The 21,560-nt window shown below is 49.0% G+C and overlaps 3 protein-coding genes across 4 annotated transcripts in view; 1 reads left to right on the forward strand and 2 right to left on the reverse strand.

Moving 5' to 3' along the window:
• IFT172 (intraflagellar transport 172) overlaps positions 1-7,876 on the forward strand; it is a 34,280-nt gene extending 26,404 nt beyond the window's left edge. For both annotated transcript variants that reach the window (XM_030311416.1, XM_030311415.1), the window contains exons 34-48: positions 120-229; positions 339-468; positions 2,462-2,560; positions 2,728-2,837; positions 2,961-3,024; positions 3,144-3,230; positions 3,521-3,637; positions 4,473-4,583; positions 4,987-5,106; positions 5,618-5,713; positions 5,935-5,994; positions 6,079-6,177; positions 6,738-6,891; positions 7,420-7,511; positions 7,719-7,876. In XM_030311416.1, the coding sequence (XP_030167276.1) occupies positions 120-229; positions 339-468; positions 2,462-2,560; positions 2,728-2,837; positions 2,961-3,024; positions 3,144-3,230; positions 3,521-3,637; positions 4,473-4,583; positions 4,987-5,106; positions 5,618-5,713; positions 5,935-5,994; positions 6,079-6,177; positions 6,738-6,891; positions 7,420-7,511; positions 7,719-7,808 (1,539 nt within the window). In that variant the 3' untranslated portion in view covers positions 7,809-7,876. The remainder of the gene's footprint in view (positions 1-119; positions 230-338; positions 469-2,461; positions 2,561-2,727; positions 2,838-2,960; positions 3,025-3,143; positions 3,231-3,520; positions 3,638-4,472; positions 4,584-4,986; positions 5,107-5,617; positions 5,714-5,934; positions 5,995-6,078; positions 6,178-6,737; positions 6,892-7,419; positions 7,512-7,718) is intronic.
• A 77-nt stretch (positions 7,877-7,953) lies between these two features.
• KRTCAP3 (keratinocyte associated protein 3) lies at positions 7,954-9,575 on the reverse strand. Its single transcript, XM_030311418.1, has 7 exons — positions 9,472-9,575; positions 9,144-9,328; positions 8,997-9,056; positions 8,620-8,826; positions 8,358-8,492; positions 8,160-8,272; positions 7,954-8,044 (listed from the first exon to the last, which is right to left on the reverse strand). Exons 1-6 carry the CDS (start codon positions 9,497-9,499, stop codon positions 8,165-8,167), a joined length of 723 nt encoding a protein of 240 aa, XP_030167278.1. The 5' UTR covers positions 9,500-9,575; the 3' UTR covers positions 7,954-8,044; positions 8,160-8,164.
• Positions 9,576-9,665: 90 nt separating this feature from the next.
• NRBP1 (nuclear receptor binding protein 1) lies at positions 9,666-20,608 on the reverse strand. Its single transcript, XM_030311417.1, has 18 exons — positions 20,498-20,608; positions 16,857-17,086; positions 16,571-16,693; positions 16,279-16,380; positions 15,809-15,898; positions 15,628-15,668; positions 15,167-15,261; positions 13,585-13,668; positions 13,337-13,395; positions 13,084-13,182; positions 11,731-11,863; positions 11,444-11,549; positions 11,247-11,297; positions 11,024-11,159; positions 10,768-10,821; positions 10,620-10,683; positions 10,301-10,356; positions 9,666-10,216 (listed from the first exon to the last, which is right to left on the reverse strand). The coding sequence occupies exons 2-18, from the start codon at positions 17,064-17,066 to the stop codon at positions 10,112-10,114; spliced, it is 1,608 nt and encodes a 535-aa protein (XP_030167277.1). The 5' UTR covers positions 17,067-17,086; positions 20,498-20,608; the 3' UTR covers positions 9,666-10,111.
• Positions 20,609-21,560: the final 952 nt, after the last annotated feature.

Here is a 21,560-nt window from a genome sequence, read left to right on the forward strand (position 1 = left end):
GAGACAAGAAGGAGAAGAGAGGTCCAAGGACCCAGGGATCAGTGGCCCATAGCACCTGTGTGGCAGTGGGAAGCTGTCATGCCTGCCTCTGCTTCCCTGATACCTGGAAATCTGAGCAGGAGGCTGGATTATGGAGCGATGCCCTGCGGATCTGCAAGGATTATGTGCCGGGCCAGCTGGAGGCTCTGCAGGAAGAGTATGAGCGGGAAGCTACCAAGAAGGGGGCCAGGTATGAAGGCGGGAGGCAGCAAGTGTTGGCAGGGTGGGTCACACAGTATGCACAGGATAGGCCACACTGCCTGTCCTGTTCCTGGTCATGTGTATTCTCATCTCATCAGGGGTATGGAGGGGCTAGTGGAACAAGCTCGACAGTGGGAACAGGCTGGAGAGTATAGCCGTGCCGTCGACTGCTACCTCAAGGTGCGGGACTCAGGAAGCAGCAGCCTGATGGAAAAGTGCTGGATGAAGGTAAGACCTACTACACCCTTCCTGGCCTTCCGCTTCCCGGGCCGCCCTCACACTCGGCATTCCCCCTCGGACATTCCTCTTTCTCCTTCTGTGTCTTTCGTTTTTACTCAAGCAGCAGAGATCTACTGAGTGCTTATGAGATGCTAGAGCAATGAAAGCTGTAAAAGGGGGGGTTCTAAGGCAGAACCCTAATGGCCAGAAATTGGGGAAGTCAGACTAACGCGGCTCAATTGTGTATCTCAGTGAAGACTTAAAGGGTGCGATCCAAGTTGGGGTTCAGAGAAGGATGGGACCTCTGGGCTGGGAGGGGTCAGGTAGGCTCTGTGAGGGAGGATGGAGGCCATGAAGGAAGCAGAGGCTCCTCCTCTACCCAGCAGCTCCTGAAGAGAAGCATCTAGCAGATTAAGTCAAACCAGTATGTTTCATCAACTCTAAAACATATATAATTGCATTTTAATATCTTAGAAATTGGGGTACGTGTGAAGTTTTAAATGATGCATCGTAGATTCAGAGTTGTGAATGGGGTGAGATTGATTCAGCTTCCTAAATAAAATCGGTGTGATGATTCTCCTGCAGAATTTCCCTCTGGTTTCTGAGGACTTGTAATTGAATAGCCTCTAGACGTTGGCGGGGGGAGGCGGGGGGAGTAGAAAGGACTGATGGTTGGTTATGCAAAATTTAGCAGCTTTAACCAGCAAGTGTTTATTAAGCATCTGCTATATTTTACCCTGGAGCATTATTTATTGGCATCTGTGCATGGCTATACCTTCTGCAAATTAGCTTCCTGGATGGGGCACTTTAAGTTTTGAAGGGTTTGGCAGGTGAAGTGAGGCATATATAGGTGGGGGAAAGACCAGGAGGATTAGCATAGACTGTAGCTAAAACTGGACTATGTACATGGAAATTAAAATCTGGTGAGGACGTCAGCATCACAGTGGAAATAGAGTAAACGTATAGAACGCTCGGATTTGTAGAATTACTGAGTTTTAGGGTTGGAAGGTGTCTCCACGATCATCTAGAGCATCACTGTCCAATAGAAATAAAATGCAAGTCACAAAGGTAAATCACACATGTAAATTTAAAATTTCCTAGTAGCCGGGGCGCCTGGGTGGCTCAGTTGGTTGAGCATCTGACTTCGGCCCAGGTCATGAGCTCATGGTTTGTGGGTTCAAGCCCTGCGTCAGGCTCTGTTCCAAATGCTCAGAGCCTGTAGCCTGCTTTGGATTCTGTGTCCCCCTCTCTCTCTGCCCCTCCCCCGCTCATGCTCACTCTGTCTCTCAAAAGTGAATAAAGTTTAAAAAAAAAAAATTTCCTAGTAGCCATACTCAAGTAAAAAAAAATACAAGAAAATAATTATATTTTACCTAACCAAATATATCTAAACTCATTTCAACATTAAACTCATTTCAACTCAATATTTTATTGATTGCTTATATTATTGATATTTATTTATCTCAATTTATTGAGATATTTTACATTCCTTCTTTCATACTAAGTCTTTGAAACCCAGTGTGTATTTAAGCTGATAGCACATCTAAGTTGGGACTAGCCACATGTGACTAGTGGCTTCTGTTCTGGACAATACAAATCTGGACCAACCATCACTCTTATGGGTGAAGAAACTGAGTCTTAGAAAAGCCCAGCACAAACAGTTGCAGAATTCCTTCTTTCGCTATACCTGCACCACCAAGATTCTGTTTGTGACAAAGAACTCGAGAAACCAGTTTGTCAGACATGACAGGACCAAATGCAGTGACCTCAGACATCAAAGGGAGTATGTGACAGAGCAGGAGCTGAGAGGAACAAATAGGTCCACTGATGGTCATTTAAAGGCTCTGATGGACCGTGAGACAGGCTTTGCCCAGGAGGGTAGAAGGTGAAGGCGAGTGCTAGAGAGACCGTCGACAACTGGAAGGAAAAAACAGATCAGGCTGAGGGCGCCCAGCAGTATTTGTCTCTCCTACCCATTGTCATCTTCCGTTCAACCGCTCAGGCAGCTGAACTCGCCATCAAGTTTCTGCCTCCTCCGCGCTGTCTGGAAGTAGTTCGGGCTGTGGGACCCCAGCTGACTGGAATCAGAAAGTACAGTGCAGTAAGTAGAGCGCTGGGACTGAAGAAGTAGGTTCCACAGAGAGGAGTGGAACAGTACCAGCTACACCCAGGAGGGTGTGTGAGGTGGGCTCCTGGCAGTGTCCCATGCAGTTCTGCAGAAACAGAGGAGAAAGCTGGTCTCCGAGCTCCATTTTCCCCACTGTGCAGGCTGCAGAGCTCTATCTGAACTTGGACTTAGTCAAGGAAGCGATCGATGCTTTCATTGAGGGTGAGGAGTGGAACAAGGCCAAGCGTGTGGCCAAGGAGTTAGATCCCCGGTAAGCTTCTGACCCCTTCTACTGGGAAATTCTTTTACTTCCTTTTGTAAAGAGAGGAAGTTCTCATGGGAAGGGTGTGCATCCCGGGACCATGCAGTGCTAGATCTCTGCACATCTTCACAGGTACGAAGACTATGTGGACGAGCATTATAAAGAGTTCCTCAAGAACCAGGGCAAAGTGGACTCGGTGAGACTGGCAGAGAGTTAGCAAGAGGGAGAATGCATGGAGACTCAAGAGATTCTCTCCCTCCTTTCCCCGCTCATGTCATCTGGCCTCTTAACTCTGTCTTTTCCACTGATCCCTAGCTGGTGGGTGTGGATGTGGTAGCTGCTTTGGACCTGTATGTGGAGCAGGGCCAATGGGACAAGTGCATTGAAACGGCCACCAAGCAGGTACTGCTCTTTCTCCCATCCCCAGCCCTTCTAGACATTTCCCTTGGCTCCACTTGCCCAGAGCTGTCTCTCTCTTAATTCCTCCAAAGCCCAACCCCAGAGATCCCTAACCAGCATCAGAGAGTCAGTCTTCCACACTCTTGAAACTGGGGTCAGAGGCCTAGCTGGGCCTGGCTTGCATATGCCTTGGCCTCCTAAACAAATCCACGGCCTCAAGTCACCACCCCACCCTCACTGCCTGCTCTTACTGATCCCAACTTCCCCATGCTTTTCCTCCATCCCCGGGACAGAACTACAAGATTCTGCACAAGTATGTGGCTTTGTATGCGACTCACCTGATCCGAGAGGGTGACTATGGCCAGGCACTGGCCCTGTATGTGCAGCACGGAGCCCCTGCTAACCCACAGGTACCCGCCTGCTTCTTGGGGTGAATGTTCCCCTCAAGGAAGTTGTTACCTTCTCCTCAGAACCACCCATTCCCTTAGGAATGGTCTTCTCAAAGGATTCTTTTAAGAGAGCGTCATGCCCTTGGGGTGCCTGGGTGGCTCAGTCGGTTGAGGGGTTGAGTGCCCCGACTTTGGCTCAGGTCATGATCTCACAGCTCGTGAGTTCGAGCCCCACATTGGGCTCTGTGCTGACAGCTCGGAGCCTGGAGCTCACTTCGGATTCTGTGTCTCCCTCTCTCTCTGCCCCTAACCCACTTGCATGCTGTCTCTGTCTCTTTCAAAAATAAACATTAAAACAAACAAACAAAAAAACTTGAAAGCATCATGCCCAGAGACAGCCCCCCTTCTCCTGCCAGCCTCTTCTGAAATGTACAGCCTCGCAGGATTTACCATCTGAGGAAGCATTCAACAGCATCCTCATACTATTAGCTAATGCAGGAACAGTCTTTCAGAGATGAATCCTGGACACACCTCTGGGGCCTCATTAACTTCCTAAAGAGACTAAACATTGCTCTCCTGTCTGAGCATCCCAGCTCTCTAGAATATCAGTCCATTAACACCGTGACTGCATTCACATTCACCTGTTTGCCCACACTCAAAGCACCAATTGGTAAGAAAGTCATTTTCTTATTCTTCTTTTCTCTGAAAATGATCGACACTTTCTTCATCACTGTCCCCTAGCTCCTCCCCCGCTCCCCCCCACACACTTAAAGCCTGGTTTCCTTTTTGGGCCCATGTGTACTTTCTCTTCTAGTTATCCCTTCTCACTCAGCTCTCCTTTCCCCATTACCTCTAGAATTTCAACATCTACAAAAGGATCTTCACGGACATGGTGAGCTCACCAGGGACCAACAGTGCTGAGGCCTATCACAACTGGGCTGATCTTCGGGATGTGCTCTTCAACTTGGTGAGGAAGTCGGGTCCACAACAGAATGAAAAAACCACTCTGCCTGTCCCTGTCCTCACGTCTTTTATAACATATACCTTTAGGGGCGCCTGGGTGGCTCAGTCGGTTAAGCGACCGACTTCGGCTCAGATCATGTTCTTGCGGTCCGTGAGTTCGAGCCCTGCGTCGGGCTCTGTGCTGACAGCTCAGAGCCTGGATCCTGCTTCAGATACTGTGTCTCCCTCTCTCTCTGCCCCTCCCCGCCCACACTCTGGCTTTCTCTCTCAAAAATAAATGTTAAAAAAATTTATAAAAAATAAATAAATAACATATACCTTTACCTTCAGATGGCCTACACCTTTGTCCAGGTGGCTCTGGCACTCCTCTGACCCCTGACCCAGGCTGTGCTGTCTTCCTACTCTAGTGTGAAAACCTGGTGAAGTCTAGTGAGGCAAATTCTCCAGCCCATGAGGAGTTTGAGACGATGCTGCTGATTGCTCACTACTATGCCACTCGTTCGGCAGCCCAGAGTGTCAAACAGCTGGTGAGATGGGGGTAGCGCCCAGTCTTATGGACACATCTTTAGATGTATGAAGTTGAATGAATTCGAATTCTGGATTCTCAAGCTTGATCCACTTCTTTCCTACTTTCTCTTGTTTAAAGAAATCTTTAACCCTTGCTGAGATGGTTTTCTTCCTGACTCCTCCTTTGACCTTCTCAGGGCTCTCTACCCACACAGTTCCACCTTCATTATGCTTAAAAATTCAAATCCCACAACTTCTGTGTTGATCTCTTACAATATACACATACCTTTGGCCTACTCATGATAGTATATTGTATATTTATTGTGTGTACTTGAATAATAGAAATAATCTAGGCCCAGTTCTCTTGTGCATATGAAAAAAATCTAAGACCCAGAACCGCTTGAGATCCAGACCAATTTAATACGGATTGTTGGTTTTCTGGTTCTGGTTCTGCCTTAGTTATAAGATCACTGGCCTGGTAGCTCAGTCCCTTCCATACCAGGATCATAATGCTTTGACTTTACTCTGTAGGAAACTGTGGCTGCCCAGCTTTCTGTTTCACTCTTACGCCACACCCAATTACTACCTGCAGACAAGGCCTTCTATGAAGCTGGCATTGCTACCAAGGTGAGTTGGGACAAGGAAGGGTGTGGCCGAGGAATTAAGGAAATCAAAAGGAAGGAAGGTAGACTATCCCGTGTGCTCTGCTAGAGCAAAGCTGAGGGTGGGGCTGATGTTATGGAGGATATCGCTTTCCTGTGACTTCCCGAATTCCTCCCCCTGCATCCTGGAAAAGCAGCATCCAAGCCCAGCTGCTGGCTCCCACCTGCAACTTTCCTCTGTTGCAGGCAGTTGGCTGGGAGAACATGGCATTCATCTTCCTCAACCGCTTTCTGGATCTGACTGATGTGAGCATAAAGTTGTGCCCAGAGGGTGGGAAGTTTTGCCTGTCACAAGTTGTGTCTGTCTCATGGCTGCCCACTCTTCCACAGGCAATCGAAGAAGGGACTCTGGATGCCCTTGACCACTGTGACTTTCAGGATACAGACATTCCCTTTGAGGTGCCACTCCCAGCCAAGCAGCACGTACCGGTAAGGGCACAAGATTGGAGAATGGGAGGCCTCACTGGTATTAGGACGTTGTGAATGGAGGACACTTTATTTGGCCCTCCTAACCTTTATAATGGCCATGAGTTAGCAACATCTTTGGAAGGGCTTCTGCTCTCACTGTTCCTCCAACGAAAGTAGAAGCAGAGGGGCGCCTGGGTGGCGCAGTCGGTTAAGCGTCCGACTTCAGCCAGGTCACGATCTCGCGGTCCGTGAGTTCGAGCCCCGCGTCGGGCTCTGGGCTGACGGCTCGGAGCCTGGAGCCTGTTTCCGATTCTGTGTCTCCCTCTCTCTCTGCCCCTCGCCCATTCATGCTCTGTCTCTCTCTGTCCCAAAAATAAATAAATGTTAAAAAAAAAAAAAAAAAAAAAGAAAGTAGAAGCAGAGAAAAAAAACTAAGGTGGTGATCATGAACGCCATCCAAGGAGGATCATGTATGGGTAAAAAATGATGCACAGGACAGCAGCTTAGTAAAACTCGCCGCCTTCCACTTGCCTGCTGTGGAAGCTGGTGCTGAGGAGGCTGCTGCTCCCTGTCCTTCCCAGGAGGCTCAGAGAGAAGAGGTTCGAGACTGGGTACTCACAGTCTCAATGGACCAGCGGCTGGAGCAGGTTCTGCCTCGGGATGAGCGCGGTGCCTATGAGGCTTCCCTGGTGGCGGCGAGCACTGGAGTTCGGGCACTACCCTGCCTCATTACAGGTACAGAACCCTACAGCACCCAACGTTCTGTGGTGGGTGGAAAGGAGGGGCAAACAGCAGGTTCAAGAAAGTGTTTTCCCGGACTCTGTGCTGACGGCTCAGAGCCTGGAGCCTGCTTCGGATTCTTTGTCTCCCTCTCTCTGCCCCTCCCCCCCTGCTCGTGCTCTGTCTCTTTCTGTCTTTCAAAAAATGAATAAGTGTTAAAAAATAAAAAATAAAAAAAACATCTTACTGTGATCCAGTAAAAGAGGCAGAACTTTTTTTTTTTCCTTTGAGAGAGAGTATGCACAGGGGAGAAGAGCAGAGGGAGAGGGAGAAAGAGAATCTTAAGCAGGCTCCATGGCCAGCATGGAGCCTGACATGGGGCTCGACCCCATGACCCTTAAATCATGACCTGGACCAAAATCAAGACTCAGATGCTCAACCAATTGAGCCAGCCAGGTGCCACGAACATTCTACTTCCTGCTCCTAAATTGTTCTTTGTTTTCCCCCTCAAATGCCAGTTCATCTTTTTTTCTTCCCCCACAGGATACCCCATTCTGAGGAACAAAATTGAATTTAAGCGGCCAGGGAAGGCAGCTAACAAGGACAACTGGAATAAGTTCCTTATGGCGATCAAGGTTAGAGAGGGAGACTTGAAGGGTCGGGGCAGGGAGAATAGCACTGAAGGAAAATAAGAAACCACTAGAAGGGTGGGTGGGAATGTCAACAAGGCAGGTGCAACCCTGAACTCTGCTCCCCATACTAAGATAGGGTTGATTTTCCTTATAGAAGGAATGCTTTTTCTTAGCACTGAGCTCCTCTCCTGTTCTTCTGTTTGTCCACAGACCTCCCACAGCCCAGTGTGCCAGGATGTGCTGAAATTCATTAGTCAGTGGTGTGGAGGGTTACCTAGCACCAGCTTTTCCTTTCAGTAACTGATAGAATTCAAGGAAGAATTATTGGGTTCTCTCCCTCATTAAAGACTTGTAGATAACAGACCAAACCATTGTGTTCTTCGATCAAGGTCATCCCCAATATCAGCCCATTGCCCTTTAACCCCCAAAAGGAACCATAATCAAGTAGAAGAAAAGAGTTATTTTATTATAACTGTTTATGTCATCCTGGGGAGGTGGAAAACCTTGTGTACTGAACCTCTGGATCAGCACCTGTTCTGCAGAAGGGAGAACCTGGGTCAGAGGGCAAGCAGCCTGGCAGGGGACATGACCCAGTTCTAAGAGTGGTTCCCTGCCTCCACGCCTTCCCAGGCCACAGTCTCCATAGATTACCTGTCCTAAGCCCAGCTTTTCTGTGATGCCTGGATTTCTTGATTTTGATCCAGTAGCTGTTCATTTTCCTGTCTTTTACACTTAGGAAGTTCAAGCTCTGTCAGTTGCTCCAGCTATAGGGGAGGATGGAGTTAGTACTCCTGCCCTGAATTACAGGCAGTCTGTTTTGAATGAGCCCTTCCTGTTCTTCTTCCTTACCTGCTCCTGAAGCCCTTCCTTCCTGCAGGGCCCAACCCCACGTAAGGTGAGTGCAGCCACACAGCAGTAACCAGATAGAGCAGCCTCTCCTGCAGACATGACCAAAGAAGGGATCCAGAGAGCCAAGGCTGTATCCTAAAAGGTGAAGAGGGAGGGTGGGGAACTGAGAGGGAGCAGGGCAGGAGTGGCAAGTAGGGGTGGTTGAAAAGGCAGGACCAAGGCCCTGTAGACTGCAAAAAGGCTGAAAAAAACATGCACTCACATAGATTCTTGTAGGGTCAAACGGGCAGTCAGTGCGTCCAGACCCCTTGTCCATCGGTAGCAAAGGATCCAGCAGCCCTGGATGGCAGTCAGCAATAAGACGGCGGCCACCGTTGGCCACAGTGAGTGACACAGCAAGGAGGATGCCCAGGGAGCAGGCAGCAGACAAGAGGAGGTTCACCAGAGCTAGTGCCAGGAGAACCCAGTGCTGGCAGGGACAGAAGATCAGGGTGAGCAGCTGTGAGTGGCCGACTCTCCCACTGCTAAGACACCTTGGTTTCTCTATTTGAGGCTCCTCCTCCCACCTGAAGGTGAAGCTGAGTCAGGTCCTCATTTCCCTTACTCAAGACCTCATGAAAGCTCCAAAAATCCCCTCACCAGTCTTGGGCGCAGAAGGTTCCTGGATGCCAAGAGGGCCACAAGTCCCACGGAAACACTCTGGAAGATACAATGCCTGAGGCCCGCGCCTCTCTCCGCCCCGCCCCCCTCCCTCACAGCCGCGGCCCCGCCCCCCGCCGCGCTCACCAGCAGCCCCGAGCCCACGGAGATGACATTGGCCGTGGTGTACTCCGGGGTGACCGCGCCGCGGGGATTGGCCACGTGTCGCAGGACGGTGCCGTGCAGCACGGCCCCCAGGAGCAGGTTCACGTGGCCCACCAGGATCAGCGCCAGGCCCACGCGCATAAGCCGCCGGGGGCCGCGGGCCGCGTCTGCAAAGCACGGGGGAGGGGCAGGCCTGAGCCGGGAAAGGAACCGGAGGGCCCCTCGTGGCCGCCCCGTGAACGGGGCGGGGGGGGGCTGTAGGAAGGGTCGTCGGCGGACGCAGGGGAACGAGACCGGGGCCGGAAGTTACCGAATCTGCAGAGGCGGCAGCACCTCATCTCGGCCCTCCTCGCCCCGCCGCAGGGCAGCTCTACCTGGCCCCGGCCCCTCCCTCGCTCTCCCTACCAGTTCCGCCCGGCTGCCACCTGGAGGCCCAACCCCACGCCCCGGGCGGGGCTCCGAGCTCGCTCCCCCTAGCGGGGAAGGCGCACACACACACGACGCTTGTAGCAAAAAGTAGACTTTTATTACAGCAGCAACTGAGGCGAATCGAATGGCCCCCCAGGGCCACCACTGCAGCACCACCCTTCTCTCCCGCCCCATCCGCCCCAGCGGGATTGTAGAATTCAGCTCCCCCAGTGCCCGTGGGCCTCCTTCCACACAGGCTGGGCGGGAGCCGGCATATCAGCTACTAGCCCCCAACTAGAAGGCGGCTGCTGAGAAGGCCCAGGCCCACGTCTGTGCAAAACAAGTAAACAAAGTGCAGAGGGGAGGAAGAGGGGGGAAGGGGGAGGGTGATGCTCAGAACCAGGGAGCCCCAAAGCCCTCCTGAATAATAAAGGAGAGAAGGGGCTTCACAGGGTAATACTGACTGGGGGGAAGGGGCAGAAAGGCTGTTGCACATCTAGCGACGGCCACAGCTCTGATCAGGGGCCTGGCCCGAGTGAACTCTAAGAGGAGACGGTGACAGCGGCTGAGTTGAGGGTGCTGTTCCTGGCAAAATTGAACTTGTTCAGGGTCTCCTCTAGCAGAGAAGTCAGTCGGCTCTGGTCAGCCTGGGAGAGAAGAGCTCGGTGAGACAGGGCGAGAGAGGAGAGAAGAATGGAGGCAGCCAGAGCAGCTGAAGGCAGAAACCTCACCTCGCTAATGAAGCCCAGCTGCACCAGCTCAGCTGCCAACTCAGGGATGTTCTCATCTGACAGAGAAACGGGAGAGGGTGAGCACAGTGTGGGAGCAAGGGGCCCAGAGCCCTTCCAACAGCCCCAGTTGGGTTACCCCGGCTGGGAAAGAACACCACGAGCAATGGTGTCAGATCCACCCTCTAGTATTAGGAGCTATTTAAGATATTCGTTCTGTGCGCCCATGTGTTACTGCCCTGTAACCTTCCCCACCCCCATGAAGGTTTCTCACGGATGAGGCTCACAGACTCTCATCATCTGAGGGAAAGAAGACACTCACTTGGCATCAGGTCACAGCTCAGGTGCCGGTTGAGTTTGTCCTCCAGCTTCAGAAGAAGCGTCAGCTGAAAAACAGGACAGTCAAAAAATGAGGCTCCTCTTCACCTCCTGCCCACCCAGCCCTATGCAGCCCTGGCCCTGAGCCTTACATGGTGTTTGACTCCCTCCTCCACTGACTCGATGTTGCACTGCATCAGCACCACCTAGAGAGAGGGCACAGAGAGGGTCCCTATAGTAGACACCAGTCAATAAAAAGCCCCCAACAGCTGGAAGGCTTTCCAGTCCACAGGACAAGCCTGCTAAGACAGAAACACCTTCTTTTCTCTAAAGGACAAAGCCTTATTTGACATGTCCTCTCTCCCTTCTACCATGACCATGGAGACATCCACACCCACAAAGCCCCACCTTGCGGGTCTCCACCTCAGCTGGTTCAGGTGTTGGAGTCTTGACAGAGGGGGGCACAACAGGTGATGTCACCTCCTCCTGCTGTGGCTGCTGGGGCCTAGGTAGCCCAAAGGCTGTCAGAGGGTAGATCCCATTCCTGGAGGGAGATCAGACAGGTCACATGGGCTCTGTGAATGCCCCAGGACAGCCACCCCCGCTTCCTCAAGCAAGCCTTTCCTCTCACCTGACATCTTCAAGGAACTTATCCAATTCCAGAGCTGGTGACTGAGAGTACCTGCAAGAGAAAGAGAGAAAGCAGGTGAAAGGAAGGAAATAAGCAAAATAGCAGATTCAACAATTACCAAAGAATGGACAGTTGACAACCCTCAGGGTTGTAGTGACCAATCTGTCCCTTTCAGACCCTCTCAGTTAGTTACTCACAAAGTCTGAACTGGTTCTCTTCCTGGTCCTGCAGGGATTTCAGCCAGTACAGCACTGGTATCCATGTTTTTGGTGATCTCCTCCAGAGCATTCTCTGGGATCATGTCTGGAGGGCATAAAGAAATGGGAAGTTATAGAAGGGTAGTCAGATTAATGTCATAGAAAGGCACAGGGGTCCCAGGGGGATAAAGAATTCTTTTGGAAGTGGAAGAGAAAAGAGCATGCTCGGGATAGTTATTAAGGCTCCAGATGGGAAGAAAATTCCTAGCAGGGCCAAGGGGACTCACGCTGGTGTCCCACAATGCAGTGGGCAGCAAGGAGTTTGAGCGAGGGCACTTCAAACAGTGCTGGGTGGAACAGAAGTTCTCTGGCTGTTGGTCTGCGAGCAGGCTCAGAATGCAGGCACTTTTGAATGAACTCCTAGAAAAAGGAACAAGGAAGTAGAACAGACATCTGGCAACCAGTCCACTGGGTTCATCTTTATCTCGCTCACTATACTTAGCACAGACTTTGTACATACTAGGTGGTTTGCACGGACTAAGGGGGCAAACTATTAAATGTATATGAAAGGGCTTTGAAAACTCTAAGGTATTAACATGAAAGCTACTGTTCACTGTTTTTTTGGTTTTAATTATTTTTCTGTTCCCCAACCGCAAACTTCTTTTACTATTCAAACTTATGAATTCTTTTCCCTTATTTTCTACTTCTCTGCTTTATTAGCCCACACGCTCCTCAACTCTCACCAAAGTTACCTTCTCTGTTGTGATCAACAATATTCACCATCTTTTTATTTCCCAGCCCTACAATTTCCTTATCTCCTATATTTATTAAATTCATTAATCATTTATTAAATTCCTTTATTTCCCAACCCTACAATTTCCTTTGTCTCCTATAATCATCTATTAAATTCACTGGTTTTCCCCAAGCCTCACCCCTCCTTCCCACCTCCTGTAGGTCCTATAACAATTAACCTGCTTTTCCTACTTAGAAACTTAAAAGCCAGCAAGGTCATATACCTAATCTGTTACTTGAATGCCCCAACCTAACGCTGAACTAGAAATTCAATCCACACTAGCCTCAGGACTTCACACTAGTCTTCCTGTCACACTATCTAATAATTTACAAACTATCCTTTGGACGTTCCTGTCCAACCTCTACTTACTATACTCCATCTACTGATTCATAACTTTATACCCTTTAAACCTTAGCTTGTTTTTTTAGGGCACTTTCCCTATCTAAAACTATATAAATATAAAAGCCCAAATAATGGATTTAATTAAAACTGATCAATTTGTTTAAAAATATCAAGATGGTTGTCTGAAGAACATATACCAATTACCTGAGGTAACATTAAGTTAGTTTACTTCTAGGCAGACACACCTAAATTAACACATGACCTTTACCACACAACCTTTACCCCCAATGCTACCCATCTTAAACCCCTAACCTGTGTGTGTGTGTGTGTATACAAAAAACAAAGTAGGCACCACCTAGGGAAACATTCACTGCTTTTGCCTGTCCTTTCTGCTTTCTGTTCTCTTGTTCTTAGAAAAAAAAATATTACCAGTAAATAAAACGGAATAAAAACGTAAAGACGTTTCAAAGTCTGTCAAGGAGGGAGTGATCCAGAAGATTCTTACCCTCTGTAATGGGTCTTCTAGAAGCTGGATGGCACTGCTGATAGCTTCTTGTGGCACATACGAGGACTCTCCATTGCCCTGAATCTCCAGCACTGCCATCTGCAGCGAGGGGGAACAGAGAAGACAAGTAGAAACTTCAGAACTTCAGCGCTCCAGAATCACTCCCTCAAGAACTTACTTGTCATCCCTCCATCTCCCCCTTCTGTCTTCTAATTTGATCCCTTTCCATCACCACTGCTTGTGGTTTCCTCACCTCCAGTGCACACATGCCAAAGGAGTAGATGTCTACTGCCGTTGTCACATTAGTGACTTCTAGGGAAAACAGAGAAGGTTCTGGTGAATCAAAGGATGGGGGTAGGGAGTGGCAGAAATACCTTTTAAAAACTTTTTGTATGCCAGCAGAGAAGGACTGGAAGTTTGTTATATTACCTCTGTGCCTCAGGTTATAAGGTGGGAAACCTGGGGAACAGGGAGAGGGCAGAGAAAACTGAGATGCCTTACCTCCGTACTCTGGTGCAAAGAAGTGTAGATTCTTCTGCTCTTCCCGACAAGTCTTCACATGATTGTTGATAGTGTCAGGAGCCACTGGGAGTAGGGGAGATACCCACAATCTGACCACCATCAACAAAGCATAGTCTCACTCCAGAGAGAGGTCCCCAAAAGCCAAATTCTCTCCTGAAGTCTCTAACCCTCAAGGCGCAAAACTGTCCCTTTCCCATCATGAACCACAGACTAAACATGAATACCACCTACTTCGCCTTTCTCAGGTCTATCGCTTCTCATTTAAAGTCCTGAATTCTGAACCAACGAACACTCCACACTAAACTAACGAGTATATAGGGGAAGCTGGCGAAAGAGCAATAAAGGCTAAAGTAACACTTTTGCTTGTGTCCTGTTCACCTTCCCCAAAGCTCAGGAATATCTAATCCCTGAACACATGAATATGTTTGGTCTAGTTCTTTCAGCCACCCTGCAAAATAGCATAAAGACCCAGACAGTTCTTCCTAATCTGCAACAATTACAGACCTTGGATACAGAAACTTGGATAAAGAAGAATAAGAAGGATTAACATACAACCAACTAGACAATCTCCTTCTTCCCCACCTTTGCTGACCGAAACTCAAAAACAGCTCATAGTTGAACCAATACCCTTGAATCAGTCTCACTTTTGATCTACCAAAATTTTAGACTCCTGCTCTACTCCCTTATTCTTCAACATTGCTGTCACAGGGCTGAACGAGGAACCAGGGCCGGGCCCAGTTTGGACTCACTCAGGTCATAAACAATGACTACAAATCACAGAGAGTCTGGGAGCACAGTATGATTCAGGGAACCAGCCTGATGATGAAGGGGAATAAGAATCCAGGACATAAGTGGCCAGCCAGGCAGAATCCACAGGAAACAAGCAAGTTATGGAAGGGCAAGCAGGTGGAGGGCTGGTAGGGAGAAGCCAAGCAGGCATAAGTAGGCAGGGGAGATAGGCAACAGGGCTTGCTCCCACGACTGCATGCACTGGGCAGCCGCAAAGGGGAGCAGAGGGAGCACAAACAGAGCCCCAAGTGGGGCAACAGGGAGCTCTCACCATTAGCAAAAATCCTATGAAAGACTGTTGGGAACAGAGCAGCCCGTAAGCGGGAGGGAGGAAAACAGAGAAAAGTTGTGAGCGATGGAGCAGCCAAGCCCCAGACAAATGGACACACAAACCGCACACAGACACGGCACACAGAAATGTTATACACTGCACACAGATACACGGCAAATGAAAGCACTCACAGCAGGCACAGCCTGGAACCTCCTTTGGTAGGGTCTGGCCCCAGGGGCTCAAGTCAGATCTTAGACCCATCTCTTGCCCTTTCCCAACCTATCAAGATCTCTAAATTAACCCACTTCCCTCCAAAAAGGTCTTAGACCCTGCCCCCTAATTGACTGGCCTCTCCCTGTGAATTACCCCTAGCAAAGTCCTAACTCTTACCACCAGCCCACACCTCAGAATTTTGCCCTATTCTCCCCACTCCTTTCATCTTACCCCCATGGTTCCCAAATTCCCGAGGCTCCCCTGCCCAGAACCTCTCCCTCCCCTCACCAGAGCCAATCTTGATGAGTCCGTTGTGCTGGATGAAGATGGTGTCACAGGTCAGGTTCCCATGGATGATGGGGGGGTCACAGGAGTGCAGGTAGCTGTGGGGGCACTGGGCTGTTAGAGGGGCCACTGGGAAATTAAGGGCAGGGGGAACCCAAGGGTTAAGAGGAGCAAGGGCCTGGTCTCCTGCTGGTCACCACAAAGATAATCCCCACACTCTGAATCTCCATTATGCCTGATGAGTTAAATAGCCAGATAAGCACTGGGAGAAAGAGGTGGGAGATATTTCGTGGTTAGGGCATTAGGATAGACCCTTTAAAAGACCATAGGGGCCTAATCTTGAAAGTATATGACTCAAAAAAAGTGGGCAGAGGCAGAAAAGAACAGCAGAGTAGTGCCCTAAAATCTGTTTGGAGGAACTAAATCAGGAAATAGGGGAAAAACACTAACCAGATCCTACTTACCTAAGGGCAGAGAGGATTTGCGTGCACCAGCGTTTCCAAGCCTGGAACAGTTTGATCAAAAGGTCAGCAGTAATTCCCTCTCTTAACCCTCCAAGCAGTTCCCCTGATTAGCTTCATAATTAATATAATCTTTTTAAAACCCCCAAACCGGCCTAAAGCTTTGTCTGCTCTCCCTCCATACCTTTTCATTCATAGTCTTGTGGTTCTTTTTGGTCTTCTTCAGAAATTGCTTAAGACTCCCAGATGACATGTATTCTGTGATAAAAATGACCTGGAGATGCAAAGCACTCAAATAAGGCCTTACAGTAGAAATGATCCCCTATGTGGTGACACAGACACCATTGGAAACTGGGTGGTGGTGGCTATTGTTTTAAGTTTCCCTCCTATGGTTGTTGGTACCACTTCCTTAGATTTAACAAGACAAAGAAAACTATGAACAATTAGAACTATGGGAAGGAAACAAAAGTTCGCTCATTTCTGCCCCTTCTGTAACAAGACAAAAGACACCGTTTGTAGGCAATGTCCTACTCTCATCTCCCTAACAGCTAATTCCAGTTTTGTTTCAAAACTACCTTGTTTTCATCTCTAAATGTAAAAAGAACAATAAATGTAGCTAGATTCTCTGCAGTAAACTCAAGAAAAAGTTCTTACCCTGGCCTTGTTCTCTTTAATGTCAGCCCAATACTTGTGAAACTTAACAATGTTGAGATGTTCCAACTGAATCAGATTATCAAACACAGCGCGGACCTTTTCCTGAAAGCAGGGGAGACAGTCAGATGACAGGGTTCATAAATCACTGTAATCCTGAAAAGGCATTCCTATCCCTCCCCAGAAATGATCTAACCCCAACGTACTCTCCTCCTCAGCAGCTTCCCACCACCAATCCCTCTTTAACACGTGCATTGTCACATCCTACAGGCTACATCCTTTCAGCACTACCTACCTCCTGCAGCTTGTAGTTCTTGCGCTCAGAGAACTGGACTTCATTCCACACAACCTCTACACCCTCCTCTGTATCCATGGCCAGGTATGCACTGTCAATACCTGGTACATTCCGCTGATTCACCTGAGAATTCAAATGAAAAGGAATAATTAAAGTTTCCTTATAAGTCCTCCATTTTAATACTCCACATATCTGTTAAAGTTTGGGCTGCCCTCTGAGACTTTCCCCTTCCACTTCTCACCTCTCAGAATTCACTCCCACAAGAATGACATTACCACCACCTTACCTCTTCTCGCCTCTTCTGCCAGCGTCCACATGGTGACTCTTCCAAGATCTCAGACTCATCTTCACTTTCTTCTTCTTCCTCTGGGGAAGCAGCTGAGGTTGTGGAGGTCACAGGAGGTGACACTGACGTCAGGCCAGGAGCTGATGATGAGGATTCTACCTTGGGGTCTGAGCCACTGCTGACTACTGTCTGGGACTCCCCTTCCGACATGCTGGAACGAACACTCAGGCCTGCATTGGTTGGGGGCAAAGTTGGAGGGAGAAGGTAGAGTGGGTCAGGATACATGTATAAAGATTTAACCCTAATAACCTCATCTGGGGTTAAAAAGAAAATAAAACAGGTTTCTTTTAAATCCAAAATCAAATTAATCCTGTCTGAAAAATGAAACATTAACTACTCTCTTAATCTAGAGAAGAGAAAGTATCTTTTTTTTTTTTAATATTTTGTTTTTTAAAACTTACTTATTTTGAGAGAGAGTACGTGCGTGTGCAAACACGAGCTGGGGAGGGGCAGAGAGAGAGGGAAAGAGAGTCTCAAGCAGGCTCCATACTGTCAGCTCGGATCCTGACATGAGGCTTGAATTCACAAACTGTGAGATCATGACCTGAGCCAAAATCAAGAGTTGGATGCTTAACCAACAAGAGCCACCCAGGTGCCCCTAGAGAAGGGAAGCTATCTTGGTTGAAGATGACCCACCCAAGAATGGCCAACCTAAGATTTAGGACAATGAAACCCCCCTCCTTGGTAAAGTCCAAATGAACAAATGAACGCCCCCAAATCAGGGACAGCATTCCTTCTCAGCAATACTCACCCAATAGCCTTCCCTTTGAATCCTTACCTGCCCCTATTTCCACTGTGTTCAAGAACTAACCTACATGGGCCCTGTTCAGAACAGATGACTCCAGACCCCAAAATGTTCTACTGATTTAGCCCTAAATCAGTGCTGGACCTGTAGCACTCTCACCCAATTTATCTAGCCGAAACTCTCAGCTGATTTATATCACTAGAACTCATTCTGGCATTCACTATCCAGCCCTTCTATACACAGATCAAGTCTGCCAGTCCATGCTGAGGCTACCCTTGGGCCAGGTGACTGGCAGTGATTAGTGACTTCATCCCTGATGACTTCACCTTCCCTGTGATGTGAGCGTGCAAATGGGTATTGGTTAGCAACATTTTTTTTTCACTCACTCATTCAACAAATGTTTATTAAGCACTTACCATATGTCACATGTACTGAGCTAGGTACTTGAGGTATAATAGTGAATAAAATAAATAAGATGCCCACATTCATGGAGCCACAAATTAAAAACAGATCTAGAGGGCACCTGAGTAGCTCAGTTGGTTAAGTGTCCAACTTCGGCTCAGGTCATGATCTCACAGCTCGTGGATTTGAGCCCCAAGTTGGACTCTGTGCTGACAGCTCGGAGCCTGGAGCCTGCTTCGGATTCTGTGTCTCCCTCTCTCTCTCTGTTCCTCCCCCACTCACGCTCTCTCTCTCTCAAAAATAAATAAAGATTTAAAAAAATTTAAAGAAAAAACAACAGATCTAGGACTTTAAGCTTCCAGCTTTCATTTCATTCACATGGCTCAAAGGCTCCACCCTCTGAGGTACTAGATCTGACAGAGATTTTCCCTCAAGTACAAATAACTCAAGATAACAGCCGTTACAGGAAAAAGTACTATATAACATTTTTTTCAAGGCACATGACTATTTGGAAGAAAAAAATTCTCAAAAGTTAAACATCACTAACATGTCCAGACAGTCACAGGACAGTCACTGAATGTTATGCCATGTGTCTAAAAACAAAGGGCGGGAAGGAGTTGAAACTTGTGTGTGCTGGGCTCAAGGGGGTGTTCTAGTAAGAAGTGACATCCTGGAAAGTAGATTTGCTCCTCTAAGTCAGTTCAGAATACAGAAACCTCTGAAAAGCCCTTATTTTACAGCTCTTGGATACGCACTTCTGCCCATCTCTGCTCTCAACCTATACTATGTTTAACCTGAATCAGGAGATTCTTATTAGATGACATTCTAGTCGATACCAGAGGACAACAAAGCACAAGAGAAAATCTGGCAAGATATTCTTTCCTGTTATTTTTTTTTAATGTTTATTTATTTTGAGAGAGAGAGAGAGAGAAAGAAGAGCATAAGCAGGGGAAGGGGAGGGAGAAAGAGAATCCCAAGCAGGCTCCACACTGTCAGCGCGGAGTCCAACCTGGGGCTCAAACTCAGGAACCGTGAGATCATGTTATGACCTGAGCCAAAATCAAGAGTCAGATGCTTAACCAACTGAACCACTCAGGTACTCCTTTCCCTGTTATTTTCTAGGTCCTGCCTATCAATAGATTTTATTCAACCAGCCAAGAAAGCTACTATCTGTATGTCTTAGTAATCTACCAGAAAACAAGTTAGAGACTGTTTTCCTTTTTGTTCCCCTGAAAAGTAGCTAAGAAAATGGTAATAAAGTTCATATGGATTACTCTCTAGAGCAGCTACATTTATAGGATGCATCTTGAATCTGAACAGCTAAGTATAATTTCCAGCTAGATTACAATAGGAAATACCAGTGAAGTTCTAATACAGGAAGCCTATATAGCCAATGGGCTCTAAGGAAATTTCTGGACCCAGGCACAGAGAGTAGAGCACCACAAGAGAAGCCAAACCTTTACCAGTCATAGGCATGTCCTTGGAATGTGCTTGTCTTCTCCCTTCCCAATCTTTCCCCAGCAGGCAAAATGAAGATAATGCCCAAAATCCCCCAGCACTTCCCCTACTGATGAAGAGATCTTTGCTGGGAGTTTTGCCTCAGGGTCGTTCAGAGGTTTAAGAGATCACAGAAGGAAAAGGCCATGTACGCCCCTAAAAGAGAACCTCCTCGCCACCTCCAGCCACCCGAGAAATATAGTGTGCTCACTTCAGAGCAAGTTGGGTAGATCGTCGCGCAAAGTTTCTCTCCGAGACTTTCATTTATTGGGCTGCAGTCCCTCTGCATTTCAACTCCTCAGCAAAAGCTCTCAGGCCACAGGCCTCTAGGCTGCCCGCACCCGGTTCAGACCAAAGGCCTCTGGGACCTACAGGAGTGTCCCGTCAGACATCAAGCAAGCGCAGGGGACGGCTTCACGCTCCAACAGGTCGCCCAGCCCGCTGTCCGCAAGGGAGCGGGGGCAGTCCCGCAGGCCCCAGAGCCAGCGGCGGCCACCTCATCAAAGGCCAGCCCCGCGGCGCCGTCAGGGGCGCAGGCCACGCCCCCGCGCAGTCGGCGCGCCGGCCTCAGCCAGCAGGCGCGGCCCCGACGCTGCGCTTCCGCAGGCCGCGGGGCCCGCCACCGCCGCCCCCGCCCCCGCCCCCGCCGCCGGCCCCGCCTCTCGTCAGCCCCAGTTCGACACGAACGCTAGGGCCTCGCGCCCCGCGCCGGCAGAATTCCGGGTCGCCGCCACTCAGGGCAGGCTGGGAGGGCCGGGCAGGGGCCGTGGGGCCGAGGTGGTCCCTCGGCTCCCGCGGGCCGGGCCTCGGCCGCCGACCGAGCAGGGCCGCCTCCAGACACCCGCCGGCCGGGGTCCCAGCGCCCTGCGCCGCGGAGGCCGACCCTTCCGCCTTCTCGCCGAACCCCTCCCTCCCGCTCATTCCCCTCGGTGCTCACCTCCCGACTCCGCTCCCCGCAGCCTGTGCTTCAGCTCCAGCTCGGATTCGGGGCCGCGGACCAGAGAGACTCCCTCACAGCTGCGCTCCGCAGCGCAACCGAACTGCGGGCCCCGCCCTCGCGGCGTCCCGACCAACAGATGGGCGGTGCCGCACTGCCGTTGGGTTTCCATTGGATAAGGCGGTCACGATGGGCGGTGCCCTGGGGAGACGGTCGCTCGCAGGCAGTCTTCAACACGGTCTCCTCCTCTTCACCGTGTCCGGCCGAGACCTCTTGGAGGCTTCGGTGTGTTGGATCTCAACTGGGGGTGGTCTCTCTGTCCACCCCTCCGTCCAGTCCAGGTGCCTCCGATGATTCTGCTAGGCGAAAGGCCGGCCTTCCCTCTCTTCTTGAAGGCGCCATGACAGTTCTAGTCCGACTAAGAGACAAAAGGAAAGAGAGACGTAGCCTCAATCTGAGAGGAGCGCCCACCCACTTTCATTATTTGGGGGTGAGACTGCGCAGGATATCAGTTCTTCAGAAAGCGTAAAAAATTCCCTGAACACATTCTAAAAATTAATAGTTAACGCTTCGTGATTGCATAGCACTGGTATTTGCCCAAACTTTGCAAGAGGTTTTCACAGATAACTCCTTTGATCCTCCTAAGAAATTGAAATTACTAATGCCAATGCTAGTTGACAAATGCAAAACAACAACAACAACAACAACAAAAAACCTGAATCAGAGGCATAAGCTATTCACTAAAAGTTGATAAGGGCCAGATCTAGCATCCCTAAACAGGAAGATTTATCAAAGACTTACTTGAAAAGATGTTTGGAAAGAATTTGGATTGACTTCAAGGAAGTGGAAAGAAAAGAGGATAGATTCTGGGTGAACGCATTGATCTTCGAAAACTAAACGCTGAATCTGAGCGGTAAGAAGTTAACTCTGCCATTGTACGTACAATATGAAGGGAGGAAGATGAATTAATCATCAGAACTTGGGAATGTCATAATCATGAAATTTCACTGTCCTTAAAGGGAATCTCTAATCTTAATACAAAGAAGAATACTGTATATGGCAA

This window comes from Lynx canadensis, chromosome A3 (assembly GCF_007474595.2).
Source record: "Lynx canadensis isolate LIC74 chromosome A3, mLynCan4.pri.v2, whole genome shotgun sequence".
Lineage (NCBI taxonomy): Eukaryota > Metazoa > Chordata > Mammalia > Carnivora > Felidae > Lynx > Lynx canadensis.